General features: G+C 44.3%; 1 protein-coding gene across 5 annotated transcripts in view; it reads left to right on the forward strand.

Moving 5' to 3' along the window:
• ATXN2L (ataxin 2 like) overlaps positions 1–18,796 on the forward strand; it is a 531,841-nt gene that overhangs the window by 501,511 nt on the left and 11,534 nt on the right. For 2 of the 5 annotated variants that reach the window (XM_069243920.1, XM_069243924.1), the window contains one exon: positions 7,335–8,457. The exons of 2 other annotated variants lie outside the window; for them this stretch is intronic. In XM_069243920.1, the coding sequence (XP_069100021.1) occupies positions 7,335–7,384 (50 nt within the window). In that variant the 3' untranslated portion in view covers positions 7,385–8,457. Of the gene's footprint in view, positions 1–7,334; positions 8,458–18,796 lie in introns of those variants that run through there. One more of the 5 variants, XM_069243921.1, reaches the window with a different exon arrangement.

The following is an 18,796-nucleotide window of genomic DNA, read 5'->3' on the forward strand; positions in this document are numbered from 1 at the left end:
CAACATTTAGAACTTTTAGGACTAGAGGTTCAAGCACTACTGCAAAAGGATGCATTAGAGCTAGTACCAGTACAACAAAAAAACACAGGAGTTTACTCCCTGTACTTTCTAATTCCAAAAAAAGACAAAACATTAAGACCAATATTAGATCTCAGGACACTAAATACCTACATCATATCAGACCACTTCCACATGGTCACACTACAAGACATCATTCCACTGCTCAAACAGCAGGATTACATGACCACATTAGACCTAAAAGATGCGTACTTTCATATACCGATACACCCTTCTCACAGAAAGTACCTAAGGTTCGTATTCAAAGGAATACATTACCAATTCAAAGTCTTACCATTCGGAATAACAACTGCACCAAGAGTGTTCACAAAATGTCTAGCAGTAGTAGCAGCACATATCAGAAGACAACACATACACGTGTTTCCCTACCTGGACGATTGGCTAATCAAGACCAATACAGTAAAGAAGTGCACAAACGACACCACATATGTCATACAAACCCTTCACAAACTGGGTTTCTCCATCAACTATACAAAATCACACCTCGAACCGTGTCAGACACAACAATATCTAGGAGCAACCATCAACACATCAAAAGGAATTGCCACTCCAAGTCCACAAAGAGTGCAAGCATTCCACAAAGTAATAAGTGCTATGTTTCCAAACCAAAAAATACAAGCAAAATTGGTGCTAAAACTTCTAGGCATAATGTCATCATGCATAGCCATTGTCCCAAACGCAAGGCTACACATGCGACCCTTACAACAGTGCCTAGCATCACAATGGTCACAGGCACAGGGTCAACTTCAAGATCTGGTGTTGGTAGACCGCCAAACATACCTCTCGCTTCTATGGTGGAACAGCAACAATTTAAACAAAGGGCGGACATTTCAGGACCCAGTGCCTCAATACGTTCTAACAACAGATGCTTCCATGACAGGGTGGGGAGCACACCTCAATCACCACAGCATTCAAGGACAATGGGATGTACACCAAACAAAATTTCATATCAATTACCTAGAACTGTTAGCAGTATTTCTAGCGTTAAAAGCCTTTCAACCCATAATAACACACAAATACATTCTTGTCAAAACAGACAACATGACAACAATGTATTATTTAAACAAACAAGGAGGAACACACTCAACACAATTGTGCCTCCTAACACAAAAAATATGGCAGTGGGCGATTCACAACAACATTCGCCTAATAGCACAATTTATCCCAGGGATCCAAAACCAACTAGCAGACAACCTTTCGCGAGACCACCAACAAGTCCACGAATGGGAAATTCACCCCCAAATTCTGACCAAATACTTTCAAATTTGGGGAACACCCCAGATAGATTTGTTCGCAACAAAAGAAAACGCAAAATGCCAAAACTTCGCATCCAGGTACCCACACCGCGAATCACAAGGCAATGCTCTATGGATGAGTTGGTCAGGGATATTTGCATACGCTTTTCCCCCTCTCCCTCTCCTTCCATATCTAGTAAACAAGTTGAGTCAAAACCAACTCAAACTCATACTAATAGCACCCACATGGGCAAGACAACCTTGGTACACAACTCTACTAGACTTTTCACTAGTACCGCATGTCAAACTACCCAACAGACCAGATCTGTTAACACAACACAAACAACAGATCAGGCATCCAAACCCAGCATCATTGAATCTAGCAATTTGGCTCCTGAAATCCTAGAATTCGGACACTTAGACCTCACACAAGAATGTATGGAGGTCATAAAACAAGCTAGAAAAGCTTCCACTAGACACTGCTATGCATCTAAGTGGAAAAGATTTGTTTGCTACTGCCTTACCAATCAAATCCAACCATTGCATGCCTCTACAAAGGACATAGTGGGATACTTACTACATTTGCAAAAAGCAAACCTCGCTTTTTCATCTATAAAAATACACCTCGCAGCAATATCTGCTTACCTACAAACTACTCATTCATCGTCTCTATTTAGAATACCAGTTATTAAAGCATTCATGGAAGGGCTAAAAAGAATTATACCACCAAGAACACCACCAGTTCCTTCATGGAACCTTAACATCGTCTTAACAAGACTCATGGGTCCACCTTTCGAACCCATGCATTCCTGTGAAATGCAATATCTAACGTGGAAAGTCGCATTTCTCATTGCAATCACATCCCTCAGAAGAGTAAGTGAAATACAGGCATTTACCATACAAGAACCATTTATTCAAATACACAAAAATAAAATAGTTCTAAGAACAAATCCAAAATTTCTACCAAAAGTCATCTCACCATTCCATTTAAATCAACCAGTGGAATTACCAGTGTTCTTCCCACAGCCAGATTCCGTGGCTGAAAGGGCACTACATACATTAGACATCAAAAGAGCACTAATGTACTACATTGACAGAACAAAGCTAATCAGGAAAACAAAACAACTGTTCATAGCTTTTCAAAAACCACACATAGGAAATCCAATCTCTAAACAAGGCATTGCTAGATGGATAGTCAGATGTATTCAAACATGCTATCTTAAAGCCAAGAGAGAATTGCCTATTACACCAAAGGCACACTCAACCAGAAAGAAAGGTGCTACAATGGCCTTTCTAGGAAACATTCCTATGAGCGAAATATGTAAGGCTGCAACCTGGTCTACGCCTCATACATTTACTAAACACTACTGTGTAGACGTACTAAATGCACAACAAGCTACAGTGGGCCAAGCTGTACTAAGAACATTATTCCAAACTACTTCAACTCCTACAGGCTAAACCACCGCTTTTAGGGGAGGTAACTGCTTTATAGTCTATGCTAAACATGTGTATCTGCAGCAACATATGCCATCGAACTGAAAATGTCACTTACCCAGTGTACATCTGTTCGTGGCATTAGTCGCTGCAGATTCACATGTGCCCTCCCGCCTCCCCGGGAAGCCTGTAGCCGTTTAGAAGTAAATCTTAAACATTTGTACATTTGTAAATAATTATTATAAACCTTTTATGTACATACGTATTCACTCCATTGCATGGGCACTATTTATAGCAAACAACTCCATCCTCACCCTCTGCGGGGAAAACAGTCTAAGATGGAGTCGACGCCCATGCGCAATGGAGCCGAAGAAGGAGGAGTCCTTCGGTCCCGTGACCAAAAAAGACTTCTTCGAAGAAAAACAACTTGTAATACTCCGAGCCCAACACCAGGCAGCGGACTGTGCTAAACATGTGAATCTGCAGCGACTAATGCCACGAACAGATGTACACTGGGTAAGTGACATTTTCATTCAAGCTACTCCAACTCCTACAGGCTAGCCTCTGCTCGCTTTAGGAGTGGACTGCTTTTCAGTCTATGCAACGCATGTGTATCTGCAGCTACACATGCAATCAAACGGAAAATGTCATCTACGCAGTGGGCATCTGTTCGTGGCATGTGGTGCTCTAGTTTCACATACACCCTCCCTCCTCCCCAGAAGCCTGTAGCTGTTGTAGTACTTTCTTTATGTAAATATGTGTTCGATGGCATGTACAGCTGCAGATACACATGCTGTGCATTATTCTGCCATCCAGTGTTGGGCTCGGAGTGTTACAAGTCGGTTTTCTTCGAAGAAGTATTTTCTGAGTCACGGGGTCGAGTGACTCCTTTTCTCGGTCATACTGCGCATGGGCATCGACTCCATTGTTAGATTGTTTTCTTTCTGCTGTCGGGTTCGGACGTGTTTCCTCTCGCTCCGAGATTTTGAATTGGAAACTCCAAAAAACTCACTCAATCGTCAGAATTGTTTTAAATGCGAAGCTGCTTCGAAGAAAAGCAACTTGTAACACTCCGAGCCCAACACTAGATGGCGGACTTATGCAAAGCAGGTGTATCTGCAAAACGTGAATCTGATGCACCACATGCCACAAACAGATGTCCTCTAGGTAAGTGACATTTTCCATATATTTTGTGTAGATATCTCAAAGTGGAGATATACCAATGTTAGTGTAGTCTTTAGTGTTATAATAAAGAGTACTTTAATTTTGTAACACTGCCGTGGTCCTTTCTTGTGTAACAGTTACTGACTGATTACTATGGTATTGTAAGTACTTTACACTCCTACATGATAAGCCTGAGCTGCTCTTCACAGCTACCCCTAGAGAGCTTTGGCTATCTAGGCACCAAAACACCATCACTAAGGCTTGCCTTAATTCACCATTGGTGTACACCATAAACTGAGACTGCCTCTTACATTTGATGCCAAACATCCCAGGGGTCAGAGAAACCATCATGTAGCTGGGGCACTCTTAATGACCAGTGACCAGCACATGCATTTAAAATGGCTTCTCTGTTCACTTAATATGTCTCAGAATCAAAAGACATAGCACGGACATATCTGCTCATGCATATGTGCCATCACCTGTGCCCCTATGCACCCTGCCTCAGGGGTGACTTACACCTGACACAGGCAGTGATAGGGGTCCTGATAAACAGGCGTGTTTGTGTGTGTGTGATAGGCTGTGTTTTCAACTTAGACTACACAAATGCTCATAGTCTGGAATGGCAGTGCTATGTGGGTTTGGTGTGGGGTCCCTGGGGGTGGGGCACATCTGGTGCTGCATCCCCCAAGGACCTTCTTTAGTACCTAAGGCCCCTAGGTACCTGGGTACCGTTTGTTAGGGACTTACAGTGGTAGCTCAAGCGTTTGCCAGTTGTACAAAACAACTATGCAATTTCGAGAAATGAGATCTGGCACTGGGGACCTGGTTAGCAGGGCCCAGTGCACTAACAGTCAAGGCCACATCAGAATCGAGGCAAAAAATAGGGGATAACCATGACAAAAAGGGTGCTTTCCTACAAGGGCCAGTCTGGGAAACAAACAGGTAGGTCAGAAACGTGGGGTGCTTGGGGACCTGGGTGCACCTTTGGTCCTCTTCACCAGAGCCTACGGGCGACGGATGCAGGGGTGTACTTAGGCTTAAGGATTCCTACGTGGGTTGGGGGCTCCTGTGGTCTCAGGCTGCAGGCATTGTCTGGGAGCCCAGGAGCAGTGAAATCACAGTGTACTCGAGCTCAGAGTTAGAGGATGACGTTGACACCAAGTGTCCACGTCAACTCAGGCTGGTGACAACAGGTGTTAGTTGCTTTAGGTGTCTGGTTTCTCTCAAACAGAGGCTGCAGGAGAGGAGGCCTGTGTAGAGAGACTGCAGACGAGGGAGTCCAGGAAGGGCGAAACCACAAACTCTGACTCTGTAAATCTTGGCGCGGCACCTGACGTCCACTCCCACTCGGGTTAGTGATTGCGGGTGCAGTGGTGTCTTCAGGTGTTGTGTCTTTGTGATTCCAGAGGCTGCTGTCTCCTTTCTTGGGAGATGGTTGGAGAGCAGGTCCGCTGCTCACAGGAGACTTGTCTTTTTCGAAAGCAGGCAGCCCTCCCAAGTTTTTGGAGGTTCAGCTGCAGGACGAGGCATCTTTTGGTGCAGAGTCCATCGAGAAGGGCTGGTGGGGTTGCTACCAGGGTGGCTGCTCCTTCCCTTCTGCTGGTGCGTCTTAGTCCTTTTCTTCTTAAGTTGTCAGGATTTGATCTCTTGGTTTAAGGGGTGCCATCTAAGTACTCTGAATTTAGGGGGGGTTCCAGAGAGTGTGAAGTGGTAGCTTTTAGGGTGACTACTCCCTATTAACACTTTTGTTAGGAATTGAGCATAACGCAGATCCTTGTGGCCTAATTCCTTCCAAGCTAGGAATTTAAAAAGTGGTGTCCACATCAGCTCTTCCTCCTTAGGGACGGGGGCTGGAATGAACTGGGTATGCCTCCTAATCTGCCTAATTTTCCTGCCTGTTCTGTCGCCAAAATTGGGGTCAGGACCAGGGATTGGTTATCTCCACCATTTGGTGAGACCCGGGTTGCATTTTGAAGGCGGCCAGGCCTTTGAAGCTTCTTGCCCTGGAATGTCCATCCTGTTTGGAGGAGGTGTCGACATCCCCGCCAAGAGCAGGCTGTTGTCTCTGGTTCAGAGTGCTGGCTCTCACCTTGTTGAGGGGGGGAGGGAGTGGGGGGGTCAGAAGTGTGGCTAAATTGGCCAGGACCACTAGTAGCTGGTAGGTTTTTAAGTGGGCACCTCTAAGGTGCCCTCTGGGTGCATTTATATTAATAATTCCCACATTGTAATCATTGAGAGTTTATTAACCTGAGGTGTTTGATACCAAACATCCTTATTGTCAGTGAAGCCATCATGTAGCTGGGGTAGTTGTAGTGACCAGTGTCCAGCACATGTATTTAAAATGCCTTCCCTGTTTACTTACTGTGTCTAGGAATCGACAGACATAGCTGCATATATGCCCTCACATGTGTCCTTATTCACCCTGCCTTACAGGTGAGTTAAACCTGGCACATGCAGTGGTAGGCGACCTGACAAACAGTGGTGTGTGACAGGTTGTGTTTCCAATTTTACCTGCATCAACACAGGCAGTCTGCAATGGCAGCCCTGTGTGGTTTTGGTGAGGGGCACCTGGGGATGGTGCTACTGGTGCTGCAGCCCTGAGGGACCAACCTTAGTACCCCAGGGGTACCATTTGCTAGGAACTTAGAGGATACTAAATGTTTGCCAATTGGCGTAATGACTGTAGTTTTGGGGAAAGAGATCTGGCCCTGGGGACCTGGTTAGTTGGAGCCTAGTGCACTTTCATTCAAAATCACATCAGATACAAGGCAAAAAGTGGGGGGCTAACCATGCCAAAAAGGCTGCTTTCCTTTAGAAACTGCTGTCCGTGCGCCGGGATTGCACCTATATATGACATGTGATGTCCTATCTGGTACGGACTAAGCCGACCAGAGACGTGGAGCCGATCAACACCACCTAACGGCGTGCAGGGGTACTGCTCAGAAAAAATATCCAGATCCAGACTGACGCCTCCGGAAAATTCACAAGTTAAGGAACGTGCAACATGAATGTCTTTACCAGACAAGGCATTACCTAAGGTAAGTTACTTGTTTTTTTTTTTAGTTCTACACCAGGTTATTAATCCCAGTTCATCCTCTGCAATACTTACTACCAGGCTTTTGCTCACAATACAACAGTTGAAACCATTGAACAGTCCCCATTACTGCAGCATTTGTGGGATCAAGCAGTTCTCACCATAGTCATTGCTACTCAGTTTCCAGTCAGGCCAGCTATGTACTTGTCAATTTCATTAGCACTAGTAGGAATACAGAAATTTAAATGGGTGTAAATAACTATGTGAAATGAAGACTAACATGCTTAGATTTCTTGTTATTTGCTGAACCTTTGGCCTTCGTCTGCTTTGAGGCAGTGCTTGTTTTGCATTATGTGTTGTAATTTATTTTAATCCATCTTTCCTTACAGTCCAATCTCATCCTCCCCAACAGCTCCCATACCACCCACCTGGAAATTGAGGCCCCATCAGGCTGTGAACTGACATGTCATCATCCAGACAGCTTCTGTTCCATGCCCCACTGAACACAGAAGTAATCTCTGGCTGGAAAGGGCATCCTGCATCCAGTTTCCATTCCAATCCCTCCTGGGCATCGTGGAGAAGCTCTGTCTGAAGTGATCTCCTCTGCAAACTGATTGTCCTGAGACCATCTGGATTACTGGGGGCATCTGTCTGTGACATTGACTGCTATGCCGGCAGCCTTCTGCCTCCCTGGGCACTAAGTGCTTCTCACTGTATGAATGCACGTCATCTAGCACTCTCCTGGTCACTGAGGCCAGGTCAATCTTTGAACGGATATCTCCTCTGTAGACTACTTCTTTACAATGTACTCTTGTGTGCCAGGTAGAGTGCAGCTCAGACTGTCAATGGACATTTCATCTGTTTCTGCTCCATGCTGCCAGACCACACTGTCCTGTTCCCTTGGATATCAAGGGTGGCTCAGAATGTGAATCCCTAGGTCGTCTGCTGAAGGCTTCTATTGCGGGATTATTTTTTTTACTCTGAGTTTGACTTGGATTCAACAGAGCTCGTTTGCAGCAACCATGTGTTTTTGACAAGTGAACACTGAGGACAGTTCCCCAAATGGAGATGGTGCATTTGACAATCGAGCCATAGTTAATTCCTTCTCAGTCAAGGCTGCAGAAGTTTATATAATGCTTGCAAACTGTCTCTCTGGATGTCAAATGAGAAGCCCACCCATAACCTTAAATCAGAGCCTTTACCTCAGTACTTGTCTTGATGTATGTGGAAAGATCATCTCAGCATTTCATTTGGGTTACTTTTTTCTTTGGGGATGACAGGAGGCAGTTGGATTCAGGTTCCCAAACACTTTGTTGCTCAAAAGGACTAAAGATTTAATTTTCGATTATTTATAGCTAAAATTGGACAAAGTTTGTTCCCCACCCTCTCATGACATCTGCCCAAAAGAGGAGTTATGGACTACTTTTATTTTTTATTAAACACAAATATTTAAAAAGTGGCCAAAACCCCTTCCTCCCTTACCCACAAAAATAAAATTTTAACCTAACTCCATTTCTGGTGTTGCAGTGTTCCTTAAAGCAACAGAGTTAATTCCTTGTTTGGGACAATGGACGGCTGGTTGGATGGGCAGCCCATTAATAAAAAACTGTTAATTTCCCAGCATTTAAAATCACAGTTTCTGGCACACTTTCTCTTTACAGCTGCTCCATGTTGCCCAAAAAAACGCTCCACCATAATTGGATTTAGACATGTTTTGCTGTTTTGCTTCAAACAGTTACGTTACAAGGATTTGTCTATCACCTTTCTGCTGTTAATATGGCCTTGTTGCACTCACGATTACCCAGAGGCGTTTGTTTTAATAGGTATTAGAGTTTTCATTGACTGGACTCGTGAATGCTCAGGGATGTGGAATTTTGTAAATCTACTTGGCCTGTAAAACATTTCTCCAGTATTGGATCTTTCATAGATTCACATGCTTGAATCATCCCCGTCGTCGAGGTGGGAGCCTCACGGTAACTTTAAATACACAAAGCAGTAAGTTTTAAAACCAGTATGCCCCAGTAGGCCCCATAGGATATGTTATAGCCTATCCACTTCGTTTTGTGAAAAGACGCAAAATTCAGAGCCATCCAATCAGGCTTCAGCACCCTCCCAAACACTCCCAACAGAGGCTGCTTTCCCTCAGATTTTCTACCGCATGTCGTGTGAAGGGCATGACGTCGTCACCATTATCGTCGACGGCGATAATTACAGCTAAGATATTTAAGAAAGCTTTGTCGATTAACACAGCGGAGGCATCGTGGGTCTACCAATCGACTAAGGCAATACCGTCAACGAAGCACCTATCAATGAGGTTTAAGAAGGCACCGTCGTTAAGCACACTGGCGACGACAGCACTGTCTGCAATAAAAATGCCTACAGGGGAACCGTCGACGAGGGAACCGGTGACAGCACCGTCGACGAGCATATCGTCGACATTTATGACAATGTATAAACCATCGACCCTCCTGAGGACTTCACCGGAGCAATCGTCAACCATGATGGCTTACTCTCAAGAGGATTCAACAAGATTCTTGCCTCTTTCACTCATCACCATGGGGGAGAAATCATCTGATATTCTTCCGATGCATACCTCCCCGAGCAAAGTATTGCCATATTCCCCCACAACATCTCTTGGATGATGACGATGACTCATATTCCCAAGATGAGGGAATGTTTGGTGCAGCTAGTAGCCACTCTCAGCTGCATGTAAAATGTCAGAACTTTGATGAGGAAGATGAAGGGCAGTACCAGCCCAACTATGCTTCAACGTCATAAACCCCGAGAGAGCAACAATTATCCCTCTCCATGCCAAGCACATTGGTGGCAGACCTTCAATGTATGCTCAACGACTACTACAGAAGATTTCCACCATCAACACCTACCACACCACCCAGGCCTGAAAGCCACCAGACACCTCGTCAAACCCCAAGGACCAGTCTCCCGGAGAAACCGCACACTGGCATACCACTGAGTTGCAAAACGCAAGAAGATCATCCCTCGGACAACGAGAGTGAAGAGGGTGAGTTAAGAGATTCAGTGACCAGTGAATGGGATAATTATCTTGTCCCCACACCATCTCCACCTCCAGCAGGTCCGGTGGATTCGCCTCCAGAGGACATAGGAGGTTTTCATAATTTGATCGAGAGAGCAGCAAAGCGATTTGGCCTTTCTATTATTTCTCATGAAACAGAGTGCTTCCTTTACGACTTCAAGGAGCCATCAAAGAGATCGGTAAAGGCTGTACCGATCTACTTCTTATGGCAGGAAGGGTTGAAGGCGATGAAGAATCTGGCGACAGTGCCTTCACAAATTACAAGGCTAGAAAAGAAATATAAGGCCCCGGATGATTCTCCGGCCTGTCTAGTGTCGCAACCGGATTCGGTGATATCGCAGGCGGCGCAGCGACGTTCTAGAAACCCGTCCACACCTATAGTATCTCCCCCAGACAAAGAAGGTAGGAGATTGGATAATATCGGAAAGAAATTATCCTCTGTAGCGGCTATCACAGTCAAGGCATCTAATTCCCTGGCCATCCTAGGGAGATATGATCGCCAGATGTGGGCAGACATGTCTGCTTTCTTGGATCTCTTGCCGGAGGATGTCAAGGTGGAAGCGAAGAAGGTGTTGCAGGAAGGAGAACGGATTGCGGCAGAGAATATAGATAGCGCAATAGACATTTCTTTGACAGGTTTCAGACAATTGGCTGGGGCAGCAGTCTTGCGTAGGCAAGGATGGCTAAAATCTACCTCCTTTCGACCGGAGGTCCAGAGCCGGGTTCTCAACATGCCTTTTGATGGTGAAAGTCTGTTTGGAAAGCATGTCGACGTCCTGTTATAAGCCATCAAAACGGATACAGATACGGCTAAATCATTAGGTACCCTACAGTATAAGAAGCAACCTTTTCGTGGAGCAAGGGGTAGAGGAGGTTACTTCTTTCGAGGGGGCTACCATCAGTACAGACCCCAGTATCAGTCTTCCTCCACAGGACCCCGACAACAGTACCACCAGCAACATTACCGGTTGCAACCGGCTGCGGCCTATAAACATCCAGCGAGAGGAAGAGTGGTTGCCGGAGGAAGGGATACGGGCAGGAAACAATGACCTACCAGCCATACCAGCATACTTCCACTCACCAATCTCGAGGGTTGGAGGTCGCATCACTTATTTCCTTCAATGGGCAGCAATAACATCAGACAAGTGGCTGCTCGATATAGTGGCCAGAGGCCATACTCTGGAATTCACACAGACACCACTGGATGTTCCCCTATCAGGCCCTCCGCCCCCAGAGTGAACCAACTCCTCAAGGAAGTACAAGTGATGCTGGGCAAAGGAGCAATAGAACTGGTCCCTTTTTCTCAGAGGAACAGGGGATTCTATTCCCGCTTCTTTCTCGTAAAGAAACCCTCCGGGGACTGGTGCCCCATTCTGGACTTAAGAGCACTAAACAAGTTCCTAAAGAAACAATCGTTCAGGATGGGGACACTACAGGATGTCTTGCGCCTTTTAAATACTGGAGATCTAATGGCATCCCTAGACCTCCAGGATGCTTACTTTCATATTCCAATACACCGCAACCACCGCAAATTCCTCAGGTTCAAAGTAGCTGGTATGCACCTCCAATTTCGAGTTCTTCCATTCGGTTTGAAATCGGCCCCCAGAATTTTCACGAAAATGTTGGCTCCTGTAGCAGCACATCTCCGCTAGTCGGGCATGCAGGTTTTTCCCTACCTAGACTGGCTCATTAAAGGCACCTTCAAAGCCTCAGGTGGTACGTCATATTTCGGTTTGCCTCCAATTGTTAAACAGCCTAGGGTTTGTCGTCAATTATCAAAAATCTGTCACCCCACACAGGTATTGAATTTCTTAGGAGCAATACTCGACACGGTCCGCAGCAAGGTGTATCCGTCTCACGAAAGGAAGCAAAAACTAAGCTCCTTAGCATGCAAACGCTCTACAAAAAAGTTTGTTTCAGTCCGGACCTCCATATCATTGCTAGGGATGATCTAATCCTGCATTCCGCTGGTCCCAGATTGCAGGCTCCATATGCGACCCCTGCAAGAACAATTGGCTGTACAGTGGACTCAGGTGCACTGTTCGTTCGAAGACAGAGTTCGCATAACACCTATAATGCAGACCACCATGAAGTGGTGGGCAACGCTGACCAATTTGGCCAACTGACTCACATTCCTCCATCAAGTACCCAGTTACATAGTAACAACAGATGCTTCTCTCGAGGGATGGGGTGCACACTGCCAGGATTTGCAAATCAGTGGATCCTGGAATGCAAAGGAGGTTTGGCTCCACATAAATCACCTAGAGCTCAAAGCGATAGGCCTAGCTCTCAAAGCTTTTTTGCCAAACTTCAAAACTCAAGCGTCTTAATCAGAACGGACAATACTACCAGCATGTTTTATCTAAACAAGGAGGGGGGCATAAGATCTCTACAACTCTCACAACTGGCTCAGGATATCTGGAAATGGGCCATCACGCACAACATTTCGCTCAAAGCGGAGCATGTGCCAAGACAGACCAATGTTCTGGCAGACACCCTGAGCAGGACAGTGATACCATACCACGAGTGGGAGCTAGACCAGGATCTTCTTGATCGACTCTTCCTTTTATGAGGCAAACCAAATGTCGACCTGTTTGCCACATTCGAGAACAAGAAATGCCAGTATTATGCAAGTTGGCTTCCCCAGAAAGGATCGTGGGGGAATGCGTTTTCAATGAGATGGTCCGGGGTCTATGCCTACGCTTTTTCTCCGATCCCGCTCATACCGAGAGTCATCAACAAAATGAAGACGGAGGGGTGTCGCCTTCTGTTGATAGCTCCCAGGTGGCCCACACAGGTCTGGTACACGGAGCTCCTAATGCTCTCCGAACAGCCACATGTGCAACTCAGAGTCCAACCCTCTTGACAATACACCAGGGGCAAGTCAGGCATCCAGAGCCGTCATCTCTTCACTTGTCGGCTTGGCTCCTGAATTCAATGAGTATGTAAATCTGAACATTTCCTCGGAGTGTAGAGAAATCTTAGCCAAAGCTAGAGCTGACACTACCAATAAAACGTACAAACTTAAATGGAAACGTTTTTGTATATGGTGTGCAGCGGAAGGTATACATCCTATTTCTTCTCCTCCGGAGCAAATACTACCATATCTGTTGCTTTTGGCAAAGTCAGGACTTTCATACTCCTCTATTCGAGTACGTCTGGCAGCAATCTCGAGATACCGTAGATCAAAAAACATGGTCTCATTATACTCCACCAGGATTGTGAAACAATTCATGAAGGGCCTGTTCCGTGTTTTCCCACCAGTCCAGAAACCTCCGCCGTTATGGTCCCTGAATATTGTCTTAATGCAACTCATGAAAGATCCTTTTGAGCCGATCCACAGAGCCAATCTCAAATTCATCTCATGGAAGGCCGCATTACTACTAGCTCTTACTTCAGCCAAAAGAGTGAGCGACATTCAGGCCTTCACTATTAAAGAGCCTTTCCTCCAATTTACAAATTCTGGTGTAATCCTGAGAACAAATCCTAAGTATATCCCAAAAGTTCCTTTAACTTTTCACTTGAATGAACCAGTCATCTTAAAAACCTTTTTTCCAAATCCGCAGACGGTAGCGGAAAAGACATTACATTCCCTGGATATAAAAATGTGTCTAAAATTTTACCTACAGTAAACACAAGTCATACGTTAGTCTGACCAGTTATTTGTTGCATTTGGTGGAACAAAAAAGGGCCACGCAGTCTCCAAACAGACTATAGCCAGGTGGATTGGCCTGGCGATCCAATTCTGTCATGCTAAGGCTGGTAAACCACTCCGCAGCAAGGTGAGAGCCCATTCTACAAGATCGGTAGCCACTTCGGTCGCACTCTTTGCTGGGGTGCCACTGCATAGCATCTGCAGAGCGGCCACATGGTCCAGCCAGCATAAGTTCACAAAACACTATTGTCCCGAAGAAACAAGTAGCATGGATGCAGCGGTGGGGCAGGCAGTGCTGAGGCATCTGTTTCGTTAAGGTGAGCCTCTTACAACATCCCACCACCACAATCCAGGTATGTGCGATATGGTTCTTCAGTTTCGTTAACATCTAATTTTATATAACAGTTCTGATTACTCTCATATTTTGCTTCATACTAGTCGTAATACCAACGCTTGTTGATATTGTGTAAAAATGTTGTAGACTTCAGACCAACAGGGGCACATTTTGTAGCATAATATTCAGACACAGTTTTTTCGTATTACGGTTATATTTACTAATATTGATATCAGTCGGAGAATTACGATAGAACAACATGCAGATTAATTCACTAATTCTCCAACATTACTGCTCGCTACTCCTGATTCAAGCATGTGAATCTATGAAAGATCCAATATTGGAGAAGAAAATTAGTTACTTACCTGTAACTGCAGTTCTCCAGTATTGGTATCTTTCATAGATTCACATGCGACCCACCCTCCACCCCGCAGAGGCTCCCCTAATATACAGATATTGAACTTCACACTTGTACTAGAAAATCTGAGGAAAAGCAGCCTCTGTTGGGAGTGTTTGGGAGGGTGCTGAAGCCTGATTGGTTGTATCTGAAGTTTGGGTGTTTTCACAAAACAAAGTGGATAGGCTATAACATATCCTATGGGGCCTACTGGTTTTAAAACTTACTGCTTTGTGTATTTACCGTGAGGCTCCCACCTCGACGACTGGGATGATTCAAGCATGTAAATCTATGAAAGATAACAATACTGGAGAACTGCAGTTACAGGTAAGTAACTAATTTTCTTACTTGTCCCTTTGATGTGATGCAGAGAGGTGACAAATTGTCAATATACCAGAACTCTGACAGTAGCCTTTCTGATTATGCCAAGACTAGTATATCATGGTTTGGATTTAGTAATGGCCTGATTTTGCAACCTCTCTGCAAATGTAGGTAATGGGACTGGAAGCATGTTTAAGGGTTTTTACCAACTTTTCTCCAATTCATTATCACACTAAGTAAGTTGGAAATTAACTCCTGACGATGGCAAAGGTATAACTTTTTCAAGGATGGGTGAAAAAGTTATTTGGAAAGTAAACTTGCAAATGTTCAGCAGATGTTTTTTTCATGAGCAAATGTGTGCAAACAAGGTCATGTGAAGATGCAATTCACAAAATCTTTTTCTAGGAATACAGTTTTCAAGCCTAATTGTGTAAATTCTTCAGAATTCATGAGCTTTAAATTTGCCCTAATGCACTGACATACACCATGGATGCACTTTGGTGGTGTCTTTTAAATACTGAGCCCCTTCACACAACACAGCTTTATTCGATCAATTGACCATGAAAGCAACATAAAACAAAGCTAGCGAAGATACGAGAATAAATAATCATTTTTGATAAAATACAGCAGCTACACATCAATAAATTAATTTGAAATCATTAAAACAGTAGAAGCTCAAATTACACATAACTCTAAGAAGAGATAATAACCTTAAGTTGCTTTTTGGAAGTGGCAACGTATGCGCCAGGCTGTCGCTAAATACTTGCTGACTGGAAGAATTACATCAGCTAAATTATGACTTTTTAACACCCGTAGAGCCAAGGAACAGATCTTAAATCCCATAGCCCTACAAGTGTTGCGGATCCATTTTGATCGCGGGTTCGCATAAGCTGGACAGAAGAACATAAAGTGTTCGATGGTTTCGGAGGTACTGCCACAAGCAGGGCATATATCAGGGAGACTAATCGGCCCCCACCTGTGATTCAATGACATCAGAGGCAAGGAGCCGCAACGAAACCTTGCATATAGGCTTTTGCCGTACAGATCCAGTATAATGTACAAATAGGCTTCAAACTTTGGAGTCCATTTAAGATCAATAAAAAAGTTAATTAAACGACCATGAGATTTACAGGTTATGTTATCCCTAACATAAGACCAATAAGTTAACTTTAAAACATTTTTGTGCAGTCTCTCTAGTTTGTGGGGATTTTCCCAATAATCACCCAAGCCCAACAGGCGGAACCAATGGGACACATGGCAGATCCAGGGGAGAGTATTGGCATTTTGACATTTTAGTAGATCAAGTAATGAGATCTTATATATATCTAGTTCAGGGGTAGTCCATAACCTGTTCCAGTACAGGAGAGGTCTCTTGCTCGACTTAACCCCAGATCCAAAAATATTGGGAGCAGGGCTGTGGAGCGTGGACACGCTATCAAGGCCCTCGCAAAGTTGGTTTCTCCCACTAAGATCTTGTTACAGTTGGAGTTGTTACAGTTGGAGAAACCCCATACCTCCACTCCATACAGGGCTGCACCTTGTGCCTTGGCTATATAAATCTTTAATGCTGGAGATACAGCTTTTGCAAAGGAGCCCTGATAAAAGCGCAGTATGGACAAAGCTCTATGTTGTAACAACCCTGCGCTTTTTGTGATCTGCTCTTCTCATGATAGTTTACTAGTTAACCTGACTCCCAAATAGTCTATAGAGTTAACTTCCTTCAAGAAAACACAATCGATGTGGATGGGACATCTTTTACTAGGCCCTTTTTGTTTTGTTAATGTTAACCTCCAACCCGTGATCGCGACAAAATGAATAGGATCGATCAACAAGGATTTGTAACCCCATCGGTGTCTTGGAAATGAGGAGCGAATCATCTGCGAAAAGCAGGATAGGTATTTTTTGTGTGTTCAAGGAGGGAGTGTCATTCTGGCATATGGACACAGCCTTCACTACTTAGTTGATGAATACAGTGAATAATAAGGGGGCTAGCACACAACCTTGGCGGACTCCCCTTCTGATTGGGATCTGTTCTGTCAATTCGCCTTGTTCGCCCCACCTCACTTGGGCATAAGTATTTTCCTGTAATCGTTTTAGCAGGAGTAGTAGGTCCTCTGGAATTCCCAGTCTGCCCAACACTTCCCACAGTTTAGCTCTTGGAACCAGATCAAAAGCAGATCGCAGGTCTAAAAATACTACATATAGACATTGCTTGGCGATAAGGACATATTTCCAGTACAATATAGCCAATCGAAAGACCTTGTCTACCGTGCTACTTTTAACACGGAACCCGGCCTGTAGTTGAGAACGAATTTGGCGCTCCTCAACCCAGCTTGTTAGCCTCTGCAGAATTTGTTTAGCAAAAATCTTTTGCAAGTTGTCTATAAGGCTAATTGGCCTGTAGTTGGCTGGAAGGTTAGCATTTCCTTTTTTGTAGATGGGTATAATTTCGGCCCCCTTCCATGTGCCCAGGATTTGTCCCCCTGCAGCTATACTATTTGAGATGGCATTGATATACCAGGACCAGATATTTAGTTCAGATTTATAAAGATCTCCAGGGAGTTTGTCCGGTCCGGGTGCTTTGCCAAGTTTCAGACTGTTTATAGCCTCAAGGGTTTCTTCTACTTTAAAAATTAGATGACCCTTGGGGATACACTGGGCCCCCACTTGGACTGACGTACTGGGGATCAAATCCAGTAGCGTAGGTGAGGAGTTAACTACATTGGTGTCTGTTGAGCCCTCTGGTAGGGCATAAAGAGTGGAAAAATGTTCTACCCAGCTTTCTGGTTGTATGTGGTTGCTGGGACAACTCCTACCTCCATTTTCTCTTTTAGACAGGAGTTCCCAAAAGCGCTTATTATCCTTCTCTCTGGAAGCATTTAATAATTCCTGCCACAGGGAGTCCTCCCACTGCTTTTTTGCATTAGACACGGTTCCTTTATATAGAGTCCTAGCTTGTTTGATCTCCCCCTGGGAACCAGACATTACTACTGCTTTGAGCCCAGACTTAACCTTTGAACACTTCATCAAACCATCCCTTACGTGCTCCTTTTCCTTCACATGGCTTTGGCCGCCTTGCTTGATTTAAAAAAATAAAAATAAAAAAAAAATCCCGTAGCTGAATGGCCATATTATCATGAATTTTAAGAATCTGAATATTCCCAACGCTCTGCCCTTCATACTTGGCCAAGTTATTAAAAAAAATAATTGTATATTGCTCTGATATGACATGGGTTGGACCTCACTTTTGGCCAAGTAATCTTAGTGAATTTATTATTCCAGCATGGTGGTGGAATTATTGTAACATGATTGTGTGTTCTCCTGAACATTTCTCTGGAAAGGGTAAGAAGCAAGGGAAAGTGGTCGCTATCACTTATCACTATTACTTTAATGTCTTCCAAGTGGGGCCACAACCTAACATCAACTAAGAAATCTATAGTGCTTGTGGAGTTTCCCCTTTTGAACGTTGGTGCAATGTTCATATCAGATGGCGCCCTACCATTACAGGCCCTAAGGCCGTGTTTTAAACATAGTGAAGCTAATTGTGTGGCCACCCAAGATTTTTTGCACAGCCGAGTAATGGATAGTTGCGGGATCCCCCACAGCTCATCCTCTTCTTCAGTTAGGTCACTAATCAGGGTGGAAGGTTTAAAGGTACAATTAAAACTTCCAGCTACAATTAAAATAGTCGAGGGGTGAAGGCTTTCTACAAATTCGGACAAAATGGCCAAGGTATGAGACTCAGAGCTGCATGAGACCGATCGTATATAAACATTAACAATAACAATTGATAGTTTTTTTGAACGTAATACACCTAGCTTTTATATCTACAGAATCAATTTCCTGAAGCTTGTTATCACACTGCAGGTTCTTGTTTACAAGTAGTAACAACCCACCTTTCGCCCGGCCCAAACCCTTCTCTGGAGGTATAGCAGGAACACTAAATGAAAGAAATCCATCTATAATAGTAGCATCCTCTACCCAAGTTTCCTGGAAGAGACAAACATCTATATCCTTAATAAAAAAGACCCATTCGCTATCATCTAATTTCTTTGCCAACCCAGCAATGTTCCAGGACATAAGTTCTAA

The sequence above is a fragment of the Pleurodeles waltl genome, chromosome 7, assembly GCF_031143425.1.
Source record: "Pleurodeles waltl isolate 20211129_DDA chromosome 7, aPleWal1.hap1.20221129, whole genome shotgun sequence".
Lineage (NCBI taxonomy): Eukaryota > Metazoa > Chordata > Amphibia > Caudata > Salamandridae > Pleurodeles > Pleurodeles waltl.